This window comes from Oryx dammah, unplaced genomic scaffold, assembly GCF_014754425.2.
Source record: "Oryx dammah isolate SB20612 unplaced genomic scaffold, SCBI_Odam_1.1 HiC_scaffold_29, whole genome shotgun sequence".
NCBI lineage: Eukaryota > Metazoa > Chordata > Mammalia > Artiodactyla > Bovidae > Oryx > Oryx dammah.
The window spans coordinates 61460080-61475789 of NW_024070213.1; the positions used below are offsets into that span (position 1 = coordinate 61460080).

The window sequence follows — 15710 nt, forward strand, 5'->3', positions numbered from 1 at the left end:
CTGCTGCTGCTGCTGCTGCTGCTGCTGCTGCTGCTGCTGCTGCTGCTGAGTCGCTTCAGTCCTGTCCCACTCTGTGCGACCCCATAGACGGCAGCCCCTCAGGCTCCCCAGTCCCTGGGATTCTCCAGGCAAGAACACTGGAGTGGGTTGCCATTGCCTTCTCCGCAAGCCTGGCTCAGGATAGAGTAAATCAGTTGGTTAAATCTAGGGGTTAAGAGACTTCCTTCCCCTACCTACCTCGGGTATTCATCCAAGGAGACAACTTCTGCCTCTGACTGTGATGGAGAGCAAGAGAATGGAGTGAAGGAAATTGTGGAAGAAAGAAAAGATGTTGAAAGAGAAAAAACACAGAGACAGAAGCTAGAGTGATTGCATCCCACTGGATGATCAACTCGGGTGCATGCTGTGCTATCAGGTGGGATGCTATGCTATCTCTGCCCCTGCCTTTGGGGAACTGGGGTCCTAGGGAGCCCTGCAAGAGCTGAGCCTTAACCACTTCTCCCCATTCCACGCTAACCTATCCCCTCCTTCCCCTACTGCTGTCCTGGCAGCCGATTCCTATAGAGACCTCCCACTTCTCCCCTCCAAAGCCTCGTGGTGCCCAGGCGGGGGCGAGCCGTGCACCCGCTGCTGTGCCTTTCAGATTACAGAGAGGTAGGGGTCCCTTCCTGAGGGCCTCTTGCTTTCCCCTCCCGCGCCTGATACCTCCCCCACCTCCTGCGCTGACAAGCGCGGCTGTAATTAGGCTGCAGGGTCCCGAGCTCTCCGCCTCCCTCCGGCGGATAATGAGATAAAGTGTCAGAGACAGGGCGAGAACAAAGAGACAGAGACTCGGTGCTTACGTGGTTGGGGGGGGGCGGGGCGGAGGCGGGGGCGGAGGACTGACGGGACGTCGGAGCCTGGAGCAGCTGAGCCTGACCCTGAGTACCTGCACTTCCTGGGCCGGGTCAGGGGCTGGGGTGTCCTGTCCCCTGTGCCCCGTAGCCTTCCAGTCTCTGGGACTAAAAATCAGTCCTGGAGCTCGAGCTCGAGGGGTTGCACAGCTGGGCTGCACATCTGACTCCTGTGGCACAGCTGGAGCGATAGGGACTTCTGGCTCCGGTGCCGCGCCCCTTTGCTTCTTGGGCCCTCACCTTGCTTGCGGAGCCCTTTCTCTGAGTCCCAGTGATCCGCGCCTCGCGCATTCCGGGCTCTCCGCCCGGCTTTTTTCCTGGCAGCCCCAGTGATCCTCCTGCCTTGGGCCTCCGCCCTTGTTTTTCGAATTTCTTACTACGTTATTGCTTCTGCCTCTCCGGGGCTCCCTGACCCTTCATCTGCTTCTGGTACTTGTCTCTGACCCCTTGTCTGTGACCCTATTTCTAAGGCTCCTCCCGTCTCTGGATCTTGGTCCCCGGGGCCGAAATGAGACCCAGAACTCCTTGAATTCCAGATCTCATTTCTTCCCACCAGAAGGACTCAGGCTACGCTGCTGACCGAGCAGACAGAAGTCATTAGCCGCGGATTAGGCGTGGCCAGGGGCGGGCGGGGGTTCCGCTGGGATCTGTCTCAAAGCTAACCCGCACAGGACACTAATCCGCGCTCTGGTGGAGCTGAACTTCAAAAGCAGCTGGACTCGCGGGAGCGAGCAGGCCGCGGGGCCATGGGCGCGGGCGCCCCCTGGAGGCGGAGCTGCTCTCAAATTCTTAGGGGCGATGCCTCGGGCGCCCCCTATCGAGCCGCAGCGGCCCTGAGCCTCGCGGCTTCCGAGCAGGGAAGTTACTGCCAGGAGTGTGGGTCCCGCTGGCCGCTCTCGTCACTCCCGCCTCCAGGGCAGTGAGTACAGCAACTTCCACTCATCCGTTGTGATAAGGGGCCGAGGTGGGGGAAGGAGAGGGAACACAGAAGCTCCCACTTCGCCAGCTGCGGGCATCCCAGGTTCAGGCTGGCTCCCTCCTTTTGCGGGGCTGGGCGGCCCCAGGTGCCCAGGGCTCCGTCTCAGCGCCGAGACTCTTCTCTGCCCTCTGACCCTACCTGCCTCAGTAGGATCTCTGCCTCTTCTTCAGGCCTTATCACTGTCTCTCTCTGCCTTCCCATTCTCTCTCTCCCTCCGCAGCTCTCTACCTGCCTTCGTCCCCCTGCATCTGTTTCTCTGCGTCTCCCTGCGTTTGTTTCTCCTTTCCTCTACGTCTGCCTCGCCGTGTCTCTCTTTATAAATGCCTGCCTCTCTGTCACTGTCTTTCTCCTCCCTCCCATCCCCTGGTTCTATTCCTATTCTCTGGCTTACTGCCCCTGGGGGTCCGCAGAAGTCCAATGGGACAGCCCGCGGGCACCTCGGGGCTCTGCCCAGGGTCCCCTTCGTGGTCACTTCCACACGGCCGTCACCTTGGCGCAGACTCCGCTTTCCCTCTGCATCAGTGGGGCGTGGAGGGGGCGCTAGGGAGGGAAGACACAGTGCCCAGCATCTGCTTGGGAGCCCCGGGGCCCCTAACCCCCCTCTGCCGCTATTAAGGGCGCCGGGTCCCGAGGCTCTGAGATGATTATGGTTGCGTCAGCTAGCCAGCCGCGGAGCCCGGAGCCTCGTAGCGAGCGAACCATCTAGACAAAGACGCCCGTGCCATCTGTTTATGCAAAGCGCTTTCCGCTGGGGACCCCGGCGTCCCGGAGCCTGGCCCAGCTCTGGGCACAGGATCATGAACTCGGAGGAGCTGCGGCTGCAGCCCCGCCGCGCTGCGGCTCCCCCACTCCCCAGCACCCAGAGGGGCCGCGGGGCGAGCGGAAAGGAGGGGAGCGGGGGCTGTTGATGTGATTGGAGCGGACGCGGCTGTTTCTTCAATAATGGATGGAGATGATGCGGACGGCGGAGCCAAGCCCGCCCGGAGAGGAGAGAGGAATAGAAATAGGGAGAGGTAGGGGCGGGGGCGGGGGACTTACCCAGGCGAGCGCACACGCGCGCACGCTCACACACACACACACACACACACGAGCGTGCGTGCGTCACACTGTCATTCGAATACACGCCGCCGCACGGCTCACACCCAGGCACACGCCCACGCACTGTCACCGAGACACACACCTGCAGGCAGAGACGCCAGAGCAACACACTCACCAGAGGCTTTTTCTGGTTTTCACACTACATGGTCCTGCAGGCAGAGGCGCACGGAAATGCCCACACCTGGGGCACACGCAGGCGTGAAGAATGCACAGACACATAGACACATCAAAGCACATATGCCCATCTGACACCCAGGGACTAAGACAGCCAAAAACCTCAGAGGGTGGGGTGGTGGAGCAGAATAGGGGCAAGACACACAGTGGCACAGACACACACCAGGGGCACAAGTTCCAGGGGTACACACATCAACACACACACACCATCTGGGACTCTGATAGACACACCTCACACCTTCAGGGCGGACACATACATTGCACAGCAGGGGCACAGAGGCACCCCTCACACACTCAGAGTTTCACATCCACCCTTGCTGAAGCTGCTGCCTCTGCCCTGCGGTGGTAAAGTGTGGCAGAGAGGTCACTGGGATCCCCAAAGAAGGCCTTATTAGTCTAACCATGTAATGAGGTTCTGATGACAGGAGATGCCTGGGGCTCTGGACACTGAGCCACTGCTTAACTGCCTACAAACTTCCTTTCTTGGCCCCCAGAGCCAGTGGTGTGGGCCTTAGGCCTCTCTGGCTACAGCCAGCCCTGCTGGCTTCAACCCCCAAAGCTGGGGGAGAGGTAGGAGAGCCATAGAGGGGTATCAAGGCTACATAGACTGCCAGGATCCTCAACACAGCCAGGAGGCAGGCTCACACCTGGTGCTGCCCAATCTTCTCACTTCAAGGGGCACTTTTCTTGCTCAGAGCCAGGGGGCCCTGGGGAGGGGTAGGATGTGGGTGATCTTGGACCCTCCTAACCCGAACCCTCCTTCCGTCTGTTTTCAATTCAGTCAGCTCCTTGGCCCAGACTTATGACCTTTGCAGCCTGAGGCAGCATCATCCATCACCCAGGCGGCTGATAGTGGGAGTGAGGGGCTCTGGGGGCTCATACAGGGTCGCTGTCCCTCCTGCCTCCATCTCTTGAGACCTGTTCTCTGCCGCGGGCCAGGGCTCAATGGGCGGGGCAAGTACTGCGGGGAGGGTGTGACCAAGGGGCTCAATTGCTATAAATGGACCTTGTGTCCCCACCCCTGATAGCCCAGCACCCTGTCCTTCGAGCTCGGCACAGTCAGACTTCCCGCTCCTCCCGCCCTCCCTCTCTCGGGCCCTTTGCTTAATTTCCTATTAACTGCTGATAAATCCAATTAAACCGCCGCTCTAATTAGGGACAGCTGCCGGCTCTGGGAGGAGGGGGAGGAGGGTCCCCCCCCACCCCCGAGTGTAGGGGAAGAGAACAGCAGCTCTCTCTGCTTCTCGGTACCCCCACACCAGCATTGCCGCCCAATGAGCCAGTAAATTGGTTTTGCTTCAGCATTGGGGGGGGCTCTCGAGGATCTTGGGGAGCTCTGGTTTTGAGTCCCTTAGACCGCTTGATGAAGAGTTGCGACCCACGCCCTAGCCGTCCCTGCTCCCTCCGCCCTTTGGTGGTAGGTGGATCCTAAGGAGGGATGGGGGCAAAAGGTTTGATTTGTATGCGGCGGGGGAGCGGGGCATGTGATCTGCTCCCGGTCCAGGCCAAGTGCGGTTCAAAGGGGCTGCCTGACTCTTCATTATGACCCTGCCGCCGCCCCGAGGCGTCCCGGACAATCAAGGGCAAAGGGAACAGGAAGCCGAACCAGGTTCTGAGACGAGTCTTCTCGTGTGCTTCCCTACCCCCAACGCACCTCAGCCTTCTGGATGGAAGGGGGGCGCTCCCGTCCTGGGCCCTCCTCTTCCCCAGCCCAGCTGAGCCTCTGCCCTCCCCTCTGCCAGCAGCAGATGGTGCCCGGGCTCCCGCTGCCAACCTTGCTAGGCGGTGCCAACCTCAGGCCTGGCAGACAACCAGCAGAAGAGAAGAGGATCTCTTGGCTGGCCAGGGTGACCCTCCCCCACTCGCCATCAAGCTCAAGACCCTCAGCCGGTCTCATTCCAGCGGACCACCCCAGGTTGCCTCTCTCTATTTCGCTCCCAGGTCCCTAAACTCCTCGTCTCCTTCAGCTCCCTTTACCACACCTTCCGGCTCCCGGCCACCTGCCACCGTGACCGGGGCCGATACATTTGCATATTTACATATGCAAATAATAACATTTGCATACGGCACACCACAGGGGCGGCTCCGCGTGAGCCGGTTAGCTGTCTGCCCCGCGCCCTCTCTCTCTCTACCTGTCGCTAAGGGCTGGGGCGGGGGCCGCGCGGGAGGGGTTAGGCCCCCCGGTCTCGCTAGCTCAGTTCCCGGAGGATTTGAGTAAGTGTTGCCATGGAGACGGCACGCACCCCACCCCCTCCCAGGCCGAGGGTCTCGAGCTTGGTGTCTCCAGTTCTCTCCTCTCCTCGCGACCCCCGCCCATCCCATCCCTCGCACTTCAACCGAGATCTTGCATCGCCCTCTGGCGGCCTAGCTCGGAACTGAGCCAGGCTCGAAAATGGCAAGGGGGGCTGCCCACGGCGAAATCGCTCAGAGCTCTGGGGAGCTACCCTGCTACTGGATCCTGCTCCCAGCGGCAGAGGCGCGGGGACCGTGACCTCAGTCCAACTCTCGTTCTTCATTGACGACAGAGGCCTTGCCGAGCGGACACGTCTATCTCCCCACCTCGCGTCAGCCTCAGCCCAGGTGGGTCTCGGGTTACTCGATGGTAGTGAGGGGAGACTGCTGGGGAAGATTCTCCACCCCTTCGGAGGCCTCCTCCTCCATCTCCCCTCGGCCCCCAGTTAAACAGCAAACTTTTCTTAACTTTTGTCAAAACTTTAATAAATTCGCAATATTCGATGGTTCGTCTCAACCCCCCACCCCGCCCGGCTCCCGAGTAGAGGGGCGTGCTTTCGGCCGGCCCCCCGCCCCGAGATTTGGAAAAAAAGGCTGGGCCTGAGGGTTGCGAGTGAGGCTGCTCCAGGCACCAAGAATCCGACGCCCTCGGCGGGGGAGGGGGACGGGAACCAGCCCCTTCCCGGAAGCCCCGTCACGTTTCGGTGGCCTTCCCAGCCCTCCCCAACCCAGCCATGTAGTTGCTTTCGCCCCTTTTCTCCCCAACCTCCACTGGGCCTGCCCAGAATGGGGTTTGGGTATCTCCCACTGGCAGGCGTCAGCACGCCTAAATCTCCTCCAGAAAGTCGGTGGGGAACAGCCCCACCTTGCGGCCGGTGTAGACCTTGACGTAGCCGCCGGCTTCATCGCCTTTCTGCACCACAATCTAAAGGATTAGAGGAAGAGGAAGAAGAGTCAAGAGAAAATGGAACAGCTGAGCACGGGAGCCCAGAGCCATGGAGGCCCAATCTAGTCCCATGAATGAGTTACGATCTGCAAGGAGAGTAGTTGGCAGAGGAGCCTCTGGGCCTGGCTTTGAGCTGGGGCACCAGAGCTACCTGGTCCTTCTTGAGAGTGATCTGCCCTATCTCGCGGTTCCCCACGAAGGATCTGGTTACACGGTGCACACGCTCTCCAGCCCGGACCCGAATGATGAAGTTTGGAGGGAAAAATCCGACCTTCTCCCCTATTTTCCCCTAGAGGAGACGGTAGGAAGAATTAATCTCACAGTCTCAGGCTCTAACTCACCCAGGTCCCACCTGAGCCTTAGCTGTCCTCTCTTACCCGCCACCACTCCTCATTGGAGTCGTCGATGACTGTGATCTTCTCTCCAGGCCTTGGACAGGAAGGAAGGGGCCCCTGAGACTTAGGGACCTTACACATTCGGTCCCTTGGCTGTGCCCAGGTCCAGCCCCAAATAGGCTCCATGCCCTGAGTCCCCCCTTTTCCTTTCCCATAGGGAACTGGGCGGCTCTCCCCTCTCCACTCCCAGTACACCCCCACCCCAATTCTAAGGTCTCTCACGGGAAATCCAGATCGTCCTTCTCCAGGGCTTTGAATCGATAGAGAGCCACAAAGTAATGAGACTGCTGGAAGCCAGGCTGCTTGTGCTAAGGGTGAAAGGGGGTGAAGAGTCTCAGGGCTCCTCTGTCCCACACCGAGGCGCAGGAGGCCAAGGCAGGGACATTTTCCAGACATGCTACATTCCACCTCTCTTCTGTGTCCCTGAACTGAGAGGAATGTGTTGGTCATGTGTATGGGTGAGGTGGTGAAGAAGGCAGGTTAAGGATTGGAACCCATGGAATACGTGTGAGTGCTGTCAGACCTGAGTTGGGGAGAGGACCGGGGTCCCCTTAGGGAGAAAAGATTCTCACTTTGTCATCAGGTGTCTTCTTTTCAGCTTTCTTATCCCCTTCAGGGTTTCCTAGAATGGGAAACACAGACAAACTGTCTCTGGCTTTTGGACGGTGGCCCTCAGTCCCTTACCTTTCTGTTCCAGGGCCTCTTATCTCTTTATCTCCCTTTGGCTCTCCATCCTTGGGGCCACGACTGAGCCCCAACCTTCCTCCATCTCAATGGACGGAGGTGGGTGTTACTCACCATCCTGGGGTTTGCCTTCCTCTGGTCTGGCAGACTCTGGCTCCTCTTCCATCATGGCCGCTAGAGACTGGAGAGGGCACCAGCATTAGGAAGACGCTGTCTCGACAACCCACGCTGCCCTGGCTGTCAAGTCAGTCCAGACAACTACAGAATAGGATCTCGGGTTTGGAAGGAGCCTTGGAGGAAGTATCTAGCCAACCACCTGCCTACTGCACGGACTTGCTCTGAAACATCCTGCTAGGTTACCACCTAAACTGTGTTTGAATGTAGATGACAGGAATCTCACTACCTTGCAAAAATCCATGTCCTTTACGTAATGTCTGCTTTTCAAAATATTACAGTGTGTAAGAGAAAAACAGGCAGCACAATTTTTGTAATTCCTTTAAGACAATAGAATCTGAGTGGGCTAGCCTCTCTGGAAGCAGTCAGATCACATTGATAGTGCGTTAGAAGTCATGGCTCACTCCACAGAAATCCCTAATTTGCACCTAACCTCCATATCAACTACTTTGAGGCCAGATCTCTAGTTGTGTTTTTGTGCAGTTGATTTTTTTTTTTTTGATCCAAGAACAGTTAGGTATTTTTTCCTTACAAAAATTTTGTATTATTAGTTCTTGGTCTTTCTGCTAGTCTGTAAGGTTTTTGAATATATTATTCAGTGTATAAGTTTTCCCTTATAGGTTTCCTATAAACTTCATGGGACATATCATTTATATCTTCATTTGTAGCAGTGAGAAAAATGTCTGTAGGTGAGAACCAAGGACTAAAACATGTCAAAAAGCATCAGAAACCTCCCTATAGTTGGAAACTCCCTAAAGGACCAGGATCCTTTGGGTGCTGTCATTCAACTAATTTCACCAATCCATCTAACTGTGATCATTATCCACATCAGTCCATCCTCGTCCAGAGAGATGTAAGGCTATGCTAACAAATCCCTTGCTGAGCTGAATACAAGTCTATTGTATTACCAGTCTAGGAAATGAAGGTGCTCTTGGCCACAAGCTCTGTGTCTCAGTTTCCTCATCTTTCGGATGGATGAGTCAGAACAGATTGTCTTCATGGGCCTTTATGGGGTTCTAGAATGGCATGACAAGTTCTCCTTCCCAAATCCAAAAGCATAGATCACTTCTGTTGCCTGGCAATGCCAGAGGCCTAGGTCCTAGCCTTTAGTTGAATTATGGTGGTTAATCTGACAAGTTCAGAAGGGAGTTCCAGGAGTAAACACATGCTATAAGGAGATGCTAAACTGAGGCCCTTTAAAATTGCACACAGAAATTTGTCTGTTGGGTTATGTGCAGTTTTAGGGGAAAAGGATCCCTACTTTTGTCAGCTTTCCAGAGAGGAGACAGGACCTGCTCACTGGGGTCTCTGGAATGGATCTCAGTAGGAAGATTGGGTGCTCACATTTTTCTTATCTGCCTGTCCCTTCTTCCGTTCTTTGTTTGCCATGATCACCCCAGTGCGAAGAGTTTCAAACACAGGGTCATTGCGATTGGCAGAAGCTAGTTGGAATGGGAGAAGAAAAGAGCTATTAGTGGGGAGGCAGAAAAAGGCTTGGAGGAAAGAGACACCACCTAAGTAAGGGAGAGATGGGATTGAGTAATAGATACCCGAGTGTGTGTGTTTAGAATTAGAAAAGTGTCAGCTGGGTATACCTAGATCATCAATATATAAAGAACTCAAAAGACATCACTGGAAATATGATGGAGAAAAATATTTACCAGCGCTCCTTCCAGGCCGAGCATTATATGTTGTTAGAAAGACAACTCTACTAATAAGTTGCTTGGGAGCTGGGGAATGCTCAGAATCACTCTTTTTAAGGAGAGTGGGTCCTTTGTGTAACTGTTGGCTTTTATTCCTCTGAGTGGCATGTGCAAGCTGGGGTACTACCAGCAGTGGGTTCTTCTTTTTTTCCATCCATGCTCCTCACAGAGAGTTCAGCCTCTTCTCCAGATAAAGGATGAGCAAATTATCAATGAATACATTTTTAAGGGGTGCCAAATTATGAATCTTCCCAGGATGCCCACAGCTCTTGATCTGGCCCTGAGTCTGGCATTATTTTGTAATAAGGGGATGAGGAGAGTGTAGTTCATGGTTACAAACGGCTTTGCATAGAAAGAGCACAGAGTTTGAATTCAGGCAAATGAAAGGTTCAGTCTCTTCCTTACCATGTAGAGCTAAATCTTATCTCCCCCAGCCATAAAACACAGGGATACTGACTTTGTATCCAAGATGGCTGAAACACTAGAGTGAGTGAAAACGACGGGAAATAGAATCTTTCTGTTTCAGAATTTGGCTTCCAAATCTGGAGACAGTGCTGAAAGCACCTCTAGGCTTTCCCACTCCCTCAGGTTCCGTACAGGGCACTTACAGAGATCTTTGACACAAGCGTACTGCTGGTTGCTGTAGAGTGGAGAGCTATAGGCCCGATGGAAACCAGGGGGCTGTAGGATTGGACAGGAGACAACATTAGCGATACCAGGCAGGGCCCAGAACCCTGTCTCTCCCACGAGTGTGTGCCCCTTCTTGGAGTGAGAGATGGGCTGAGGAAGAAAAAGCAGGGAAATGGGTGGGATGACTTGAGGAGGGACTGGCAAAGGAGGAACCTGGCCATATGTCCCCTCCCTTCTACTTTCTTGCTCCCCAGAGCCTACTCACGATCTTGCCGAAGCATCTCTGCATCTCCACGTAGGACTGGCAGTGTTCGTGGATGTTGGTTTTGCAGTTCTTACAGCGAAGCCCGAATTTGTTGTTGACTTGGGAGATGGAGAGAATGCTGGGTGAGGCTCCTGGTTTTCCTCCCCCTTTGAATGGCTGCTGCTGCTCTAGCTCCCAGGTCCCTTTTCTGTCTGGGAGCCAACACTGTCTCTAAGTATTTTCCTAGAGCCAGATCTTGCCACAGCCTGTCTGATCAGACAAATACTTCTCTCCTAAATCCTTTCCCCCACCCCTGCCTTCAACAGCACACTCTTCACTTCCCTTCGTGACTCACGCACAATCATCCGGGCACAGACATCACAGAACTTGGGCTTCTTGAAGAAATGATCTTTGAATTTGTGAGGTTTATCATTAACAAGCTTAGGAGGCTCTGGAGGTGGCTCCTCCTCCTCCTCTTCTTCTTCTTCCTCTTCCTCATAGATGTAGTAGATGGGCCCACCTCCAGCTCCCACTGCCTCCCCATTGGCCTGGGGCTCTGGGGGAAGCTCCATCTCCTTTGTCCCTGTAGACTCCTTCCTGAATAACTGTTTCAGCCGCTGTAGCTGAGGGAGGGAGATCCAGTGTTGAAAGAACTGTCTTGCCTTCTAGAGTAGGTAAGGCTGAGGCTATCTCTACATTTTTCTACCTGGGACAAGGGCCACACTCCGGAATTAGGGGGTGTGGGGGCTGCAGGTGCTATGGAGCATTTTAACAGTAAGTGAGATTTTACCATATACAAATGAGATCATTCAAGCACTCTTCTTCAAGAGCTGCAAGGGGCTCCCCAGCTTCCCACCCCCGGTGGTCGGAGGCCCAGACTCACCCCACCTTTCCGAGTCTCTGATGGAAAAGAGGAGGACTCCAGCACCTCCTTTTCTGTCATCCTGCAAGAAGTTGGACCCGTGAAATCTCATCCCCAGCTGCCATTCTTCCCTCCCTTATTCCTATCCCTTGTAGTAGGGTGGTCCTTGAAGGGGAGGCTTTGTGAGAAATTTGGTTAAAAAGAGATCCTTTCACAAGATTTATGAGCAGCGAGGGCCAGAGAAAAGCCCAGCAGACTAAATAACTTCCCAACTAGCTTCGCAAAACAGTAAGCATCCTTCTGTCCTGAGGGACAACCCAAGTTTACAGCCCCAAGGCTGCATGGTTTAGAGATTTTCCTACAGATACTTTGTTTCTCCTGGAAACCTGGGACAACAGAAATGTGACACACACACCTTCCTAGATTCTCTTTCACAAGGTTTAATGTGTGTGTCCACAAGCATGCGTGGAGGGATGGGCTGAGCACAGTTGTTCTCCTCTAGCTCTCTCGTGAGCCCTGGGGGCCCAGTGCCTAGTTCCCAGCCTGCCTCAGGCTTCAGCTATTTTAAGGTTTCAGAGTAATATGAGCCTTTCCTTCCCTTACTGCTCCATTCTCCTGATCCCACCCCACCCCACCCTCCAATCCTAGCTCTTGTCCTGGAGTAGCATAATAAATTCACTCCTAAAACCCAAACTACTCACAAACAAGGAGAGAAATGAAGAAGCTGAATAGACTATGGATTGGGGAAGCTTGGGTGAGCAATCCTTGGAAATGGAAAGAGGATGAAGAGGCAACTTACGTTTGGGATTCCCTAAGTCAGTTCACAGCCTGCAGAGGAAAGAGGGAGCCCCTGTGATCTTGATGGTGGTGCTCGGGGAGGACTGGTCGTCTTCCTTGGGGGCTAAGCCCCCCCAGTACCCTCTGTACTCACACCGGCTACCCAGACGGTGTTTGTAGACCTCCTAGCCTCTTGCCTTGGTGTCAGAGCTGAAATGACAGGGCTAGAGGGAAGTGGACAGCTGAGCGACACAGCTGACACAGAGAAATTGGACACGGGGCGGGCTGGACCCTAACTCCTCCCACCACCACCCCCCCCCCCGAGTGCTGTTGCCCAGGTTTTCATCTATGGTGTGCAGGTCAGAACTGGCTAAATTCAGGAAGGCACTGTCCATACTGCATACTCATGTGGATCAATTTTTTTTTTTTTGGTTGCTCCATATAGCTTGTGGAATCTTAGTTCCCTGACTAGGAATCGAACCTGTGAAAGCTCAGAGTCCTAACCACTGGCTGCCAAGGAATTCCCTCATGAGAGTGACTTTAAATAACTAAAGGTAAAGATGAATTATAAACGGCCTTCTTCATCCCCTTATCCTAAGGTCCAAACACCTCCCCAGTTTTACTCTCTGGAATCTAGCTTTCAACCTCTCAGCCACTGTCTTCTTGTGGCCACGTGTTTTTATACCCTCGAGCACTGATCTAGCCTCCAATCTTTAGGAAGGAAAGGGCTTGGAAACTGGTGAAGAAAGGAACATTTGATTGCTTTTCTATCCACGGGAAGCTGGAAGAGTGCCTTGCTGCCATTCTGTGAGGGAGTGAAGAACCTGTGGTACTGCTTTGTTCCCTGCAGTAGCCCTCAGAGATATCTGTCCCCTATCCCCCTAAAATCTTGTCCTTGGGGGTGAACAGAATTCTAAAAGCTATTTTAAAAAGCCAGGCTGGGACTTCCATTTGAGAGGTTCTGGGGGAGTGAGGGTCTAATGATCACATAGAGATTGTTCTGTTAATGTTGGACAGAAAGCAACAGCTGTCACACAGGGAGTCTTTGTCATCTGTAAGTAATGTGCTCTTTCCCATCTGCAAACTCTTAGAGGTGGGATGGCCAAGCCTCAAGCTTCCCTCATCATTCTGATTCCCTGATTCCATCTCCTTCCTCTGCTGCCCTGGCATATGAACCAAGGGGTCAAATATATATCTGGCAGCCTTATCTCACAGGGATGCAGCCTTTTCCTAGTCTGAGCTATGACATGGCTGAAAAAGGAGATACTCCCATCTCAGAGAAGAGTAATTTGGAGACAATAATGTCGTGTTGCTTTATCCTGTGTATCTGCAAAAAGTAAAGGATTATGTTAGAGGTTGGGTCAGACTAACTTCAGAGGAGGCTGGCTAGAGAGACACTGCTATCCACACCCCAGGGATTTCCACGGCAATGTGCTATGTCATTTCTACTTACTGCTCTTTTTTCTTTCTTTAAGAGGAGGGTGACACTGAGAAGGGGCTGCTGGATGGTTCTGGGTCAACAGGCTCTTTAACGGCCCTGGTCTGACTGGTTCAACAACAGGGTTAGCTTTGTGAAGACAGAGCAGAGCGCTATCTTATGGGCACGTGACTTCTGTTCTTTGTCTTTCTTCAGTTGTACAGGACAGGGACTGCTAAGCACACCTGGGCAGTATGGCATCTCAGCACAGCACAGCACATTCAACTGGTACAGCTTTTATTTTAAGAAACATGCAATCCTGTTCCTATCAGGTAGAACCCAGCCCTCTCTGGCTTTGGAGTTAAAGAAATGCCCAAGTCCTCCATCCCTGAAGAGTTTTCAGAAGAGATGGGCAGGTATGAGGCCAGCATCTTGACCCAGTTTTGACCTCACTCACACCCCTCTGGCTTAGCTACCAGAACCCTAAATGAATATCACAGAATTAACAGGGTGGAAGGAACCTGGAGGTCACCTAGTTAGTCCAAGTCTCTTATTTTACTGGTAAGAACTCAGAGGTCCAGTGTCTAGAGTGATGTGCTTGATAAACCACAGTTCATGGCAGAGTCCTGTCAGAGACCCAGCCATCTATCAGAAACACTTGTTAGGAGGATGGGACGCAGGGAACTGTGTTAGGCAGATATGTGTGCATATGCCAGAGAAAGCCATCCAGCGCCCACCAAACCCGTCCAGCCCCCATCCACACCAGGGTGGCAACAGAAAACAGGGACTGATGTCCAGTGACAGATTTTTTTTTTTTATATTTAAAAACAAAATCAACCTCCCCCCAAGAACCCCCCAACAAACAAAAAATCAGATTAAATAAAATTTACAGTGAATATACCCAGCAAACATCTGTATGTGCAATTAAATACTGTGTCTGTTACTGCGGCACAAACCTCAAACAAACAATATACAAGTGTTCTGCGGGGGGTGGAAGGAGGCCCAAGTTTAAACTCTGTGGGGTTTGGAGAGACAAGATGGGGTGAGAGAAAGGGGAAATCAATTTTGTTTTTCTTAATTCTGTCCATATAAATATATTCATAAAGACCAAAAAAGAAAAGGGAGCTTGGGATGGTAAGGAAATAGGAGAATGGGGGAGTGTGGGACCCTCCCAATTCTACCTGACCAAAAAATATGAATTAATTTCATGGTGAGAGAAGAGATAAAAAATGATAGGAGAGGATGGGAAAGAGAGGGAAGCGGACATGGGCCAACCAGGAAAACGGAGGGACCCTTGGCAGGGGAGCGAGAAAGCCTAGCGCCAGTGTGAGTGTCTGTCTCTGTCTCCACCTTCATCCCCACTGTCTTAGGCTCCAGTTAGTGTCTGTCTGTAGACCTTATCTTACTTTCTGCCTCTGTCTGTGGTCTGACAGGACCTCCTGACCCCCTCCACCCTGCCCCCACCCCTGCCATGCTGGTCCCTTCTCTTCTCCATTTATTGGGAGCTGGCTCGCTCCAGGATCCTCAGGTCATAGTTCTTTTTGGCCACTCGAAGTTTGAAGCGACTCACGGAGTTGTTGAGGCGAAGGGAGGCATTCTGAGCAGCCAGGGGGCTGGGGAACACAGCCACGATGGTGTACAAGGCAGCGAGGTCCGAGTGGCGGCCGTTCTCAGCAGTCCCACCGTTGTCCCCCCCACCCCCCCCAGGCAGCCCCTGAGCATCCTTGAGCCACTGGATCTTGGCGCCGGACATGGCAAGCTGAGTGAAGAGTTTGTCTGCCTCAGTACGGGTGATGCCCTCCGGGAGATCTGTCACCTCCAGTACCCGTCCCAGAACTGGAAGGGGAGGAGAAAGGATACGGTTGTGAGAGGTGCAGAGTAGGCAGGACTGGACAGTGGCCTGGCCAAGGAGGATCCAGTTGAATAAGTCTATATACGATGCCCTCAAAAGCCCAGCCTTTCTCACTCAGTCCTTTCCTTCCTTCCCACATCAATCCAACTCCCTACCATTCAGACTCTGATCAGGGCAACTAGGACACACAAAGAACCCTTCTCTTCTCTTAGCCTAGAGATGTAGGCAAGAAGAGACCAGGAGTCAGAATACCAGAGTTAAGATCTGGAAACCTATACTCAGCTCTTGCACAGGGTGCCAACACCGTGAAGTACGGCTTTCAGTGATGTTCGTTCACAGAGTTAACAGCTCAGTCTGAAATATGTCCCATTTTCTTCCCAGAGGCTGGCCCAGGTAGATTCCTCTTCCTTATCATCTAGGGAAGTCAGTTTCCCTTCCTTTTCCTGTTTAGCAAATTGCTTCAAACAAGGGAACCTCCAAGAGAGCTTTGTATGACTAGTTTGGAAGGCCTGCAGGAGGAGAGCTACTCCACGAGATTCTCTGTTAACAGCAGGCTCAACAAACTTCATCATTGTGTTATTCCCAATTTTTATCCTCATCTTCCCCAAGACCTGGAATGGCTTAGTAAGGAGGACTGAGACACAACTTCT

At 53.3% G+C, this 15710-nt stretch overlaps 2 protein-coding genes across 25 annotated transcripts in view; both read right to left on the reverse strand.

Moving 5' to 3' along the window:
* Positions 1 to 5840: 5840 nt before the first annotated feature.
* Positions 5841 to 12012, reverse strand: STAC3 (SH3 and cysteine rich domain 3). 2 transcript variants are annotated; one of them, XM_040233047.1, is made up of 12 exons: positions 11814 to 12012; positions 11036 to 11096; positions 10508 to 10775; positions 10174 to 10271; positions 9887 to 9959; positions 8920 to 9017; positions 7516 to 7582; positions 7290 to 7339; positions 6940 to 7025; positions 6700 to 6751; positions 6474 to 6611; positions 5841 to 6301 (listed from the first exon to the last, which is right to left on the reverse strand). In XM_040233047.1, the coding sequence occupies exons 2-12, from the start codon at positions 11093 to 11095 to the stop codon at positions 6203 to 6205; spliced, it is 1089 nt and encodes a 362-aa protein (XP_040088981.1). In that variant the 5' UTR covers position 11096; positions 11814 to 12012; the 3' UTR covers positions 5841 to 6202. The 2 variants fall into 2 exon arrangements, with proteins under 2 accessions (XP_040088981.1, XP_040088982.1); XM_040233048.1 differs by having other exon boundaries at positions 11041 to 11096; positions 11814 to 11998.
* A 1476-nt stretch (positions 12013 to 13488) lies between these two features.
* R3HDM2 (R3H domain containing 2) overlaps positions 13489 to 15710 on the reverse strand; it is a 161681-nt gene continuing 159459 nt past the window's right edge. For all 23 annotated transcript variants that reach the window (XM_040233023.1, XM_040233044.1, XM_040233027.1 and 20 more), the window contains one exon: positions 13489 to 15044. In XM_040233023.1, the coding sequence (XP_040088957.1) occupies positions 14704 to 15044 (341 nt within the window). In that variant the 3' untranslated portion in view covers positions 13489 to 14703. The remainder of the gene's footprint in view (positions 15045 to 15710) is intronic.

Excerpts from the sequence above, each read along its gene's own strand:
- STAC3 (XM_040233047.1), bottom strand. The coding sequence starts at position 11,095 with ATGACAGAAAAGGAGGTGCTGGAGTCCTCCTCTTTTCCATCAGAGACT. Across the intron at positions 7,583-8,919 it reads GACAGGCAGATAAGAAAAAT|TCTCTAGCGGCCATGATGGA; the intron begins GTGAGCACCCAA and ends TGCCCTCTCCAG. Across the intron at positions 7,340-7,515 it reads GGAAGGCAAACCCCAGGATG|GAAACCCTGAAGGGGATAAG; the intron begins GTGAGTAACACC and ends TTCCCATTCTAG.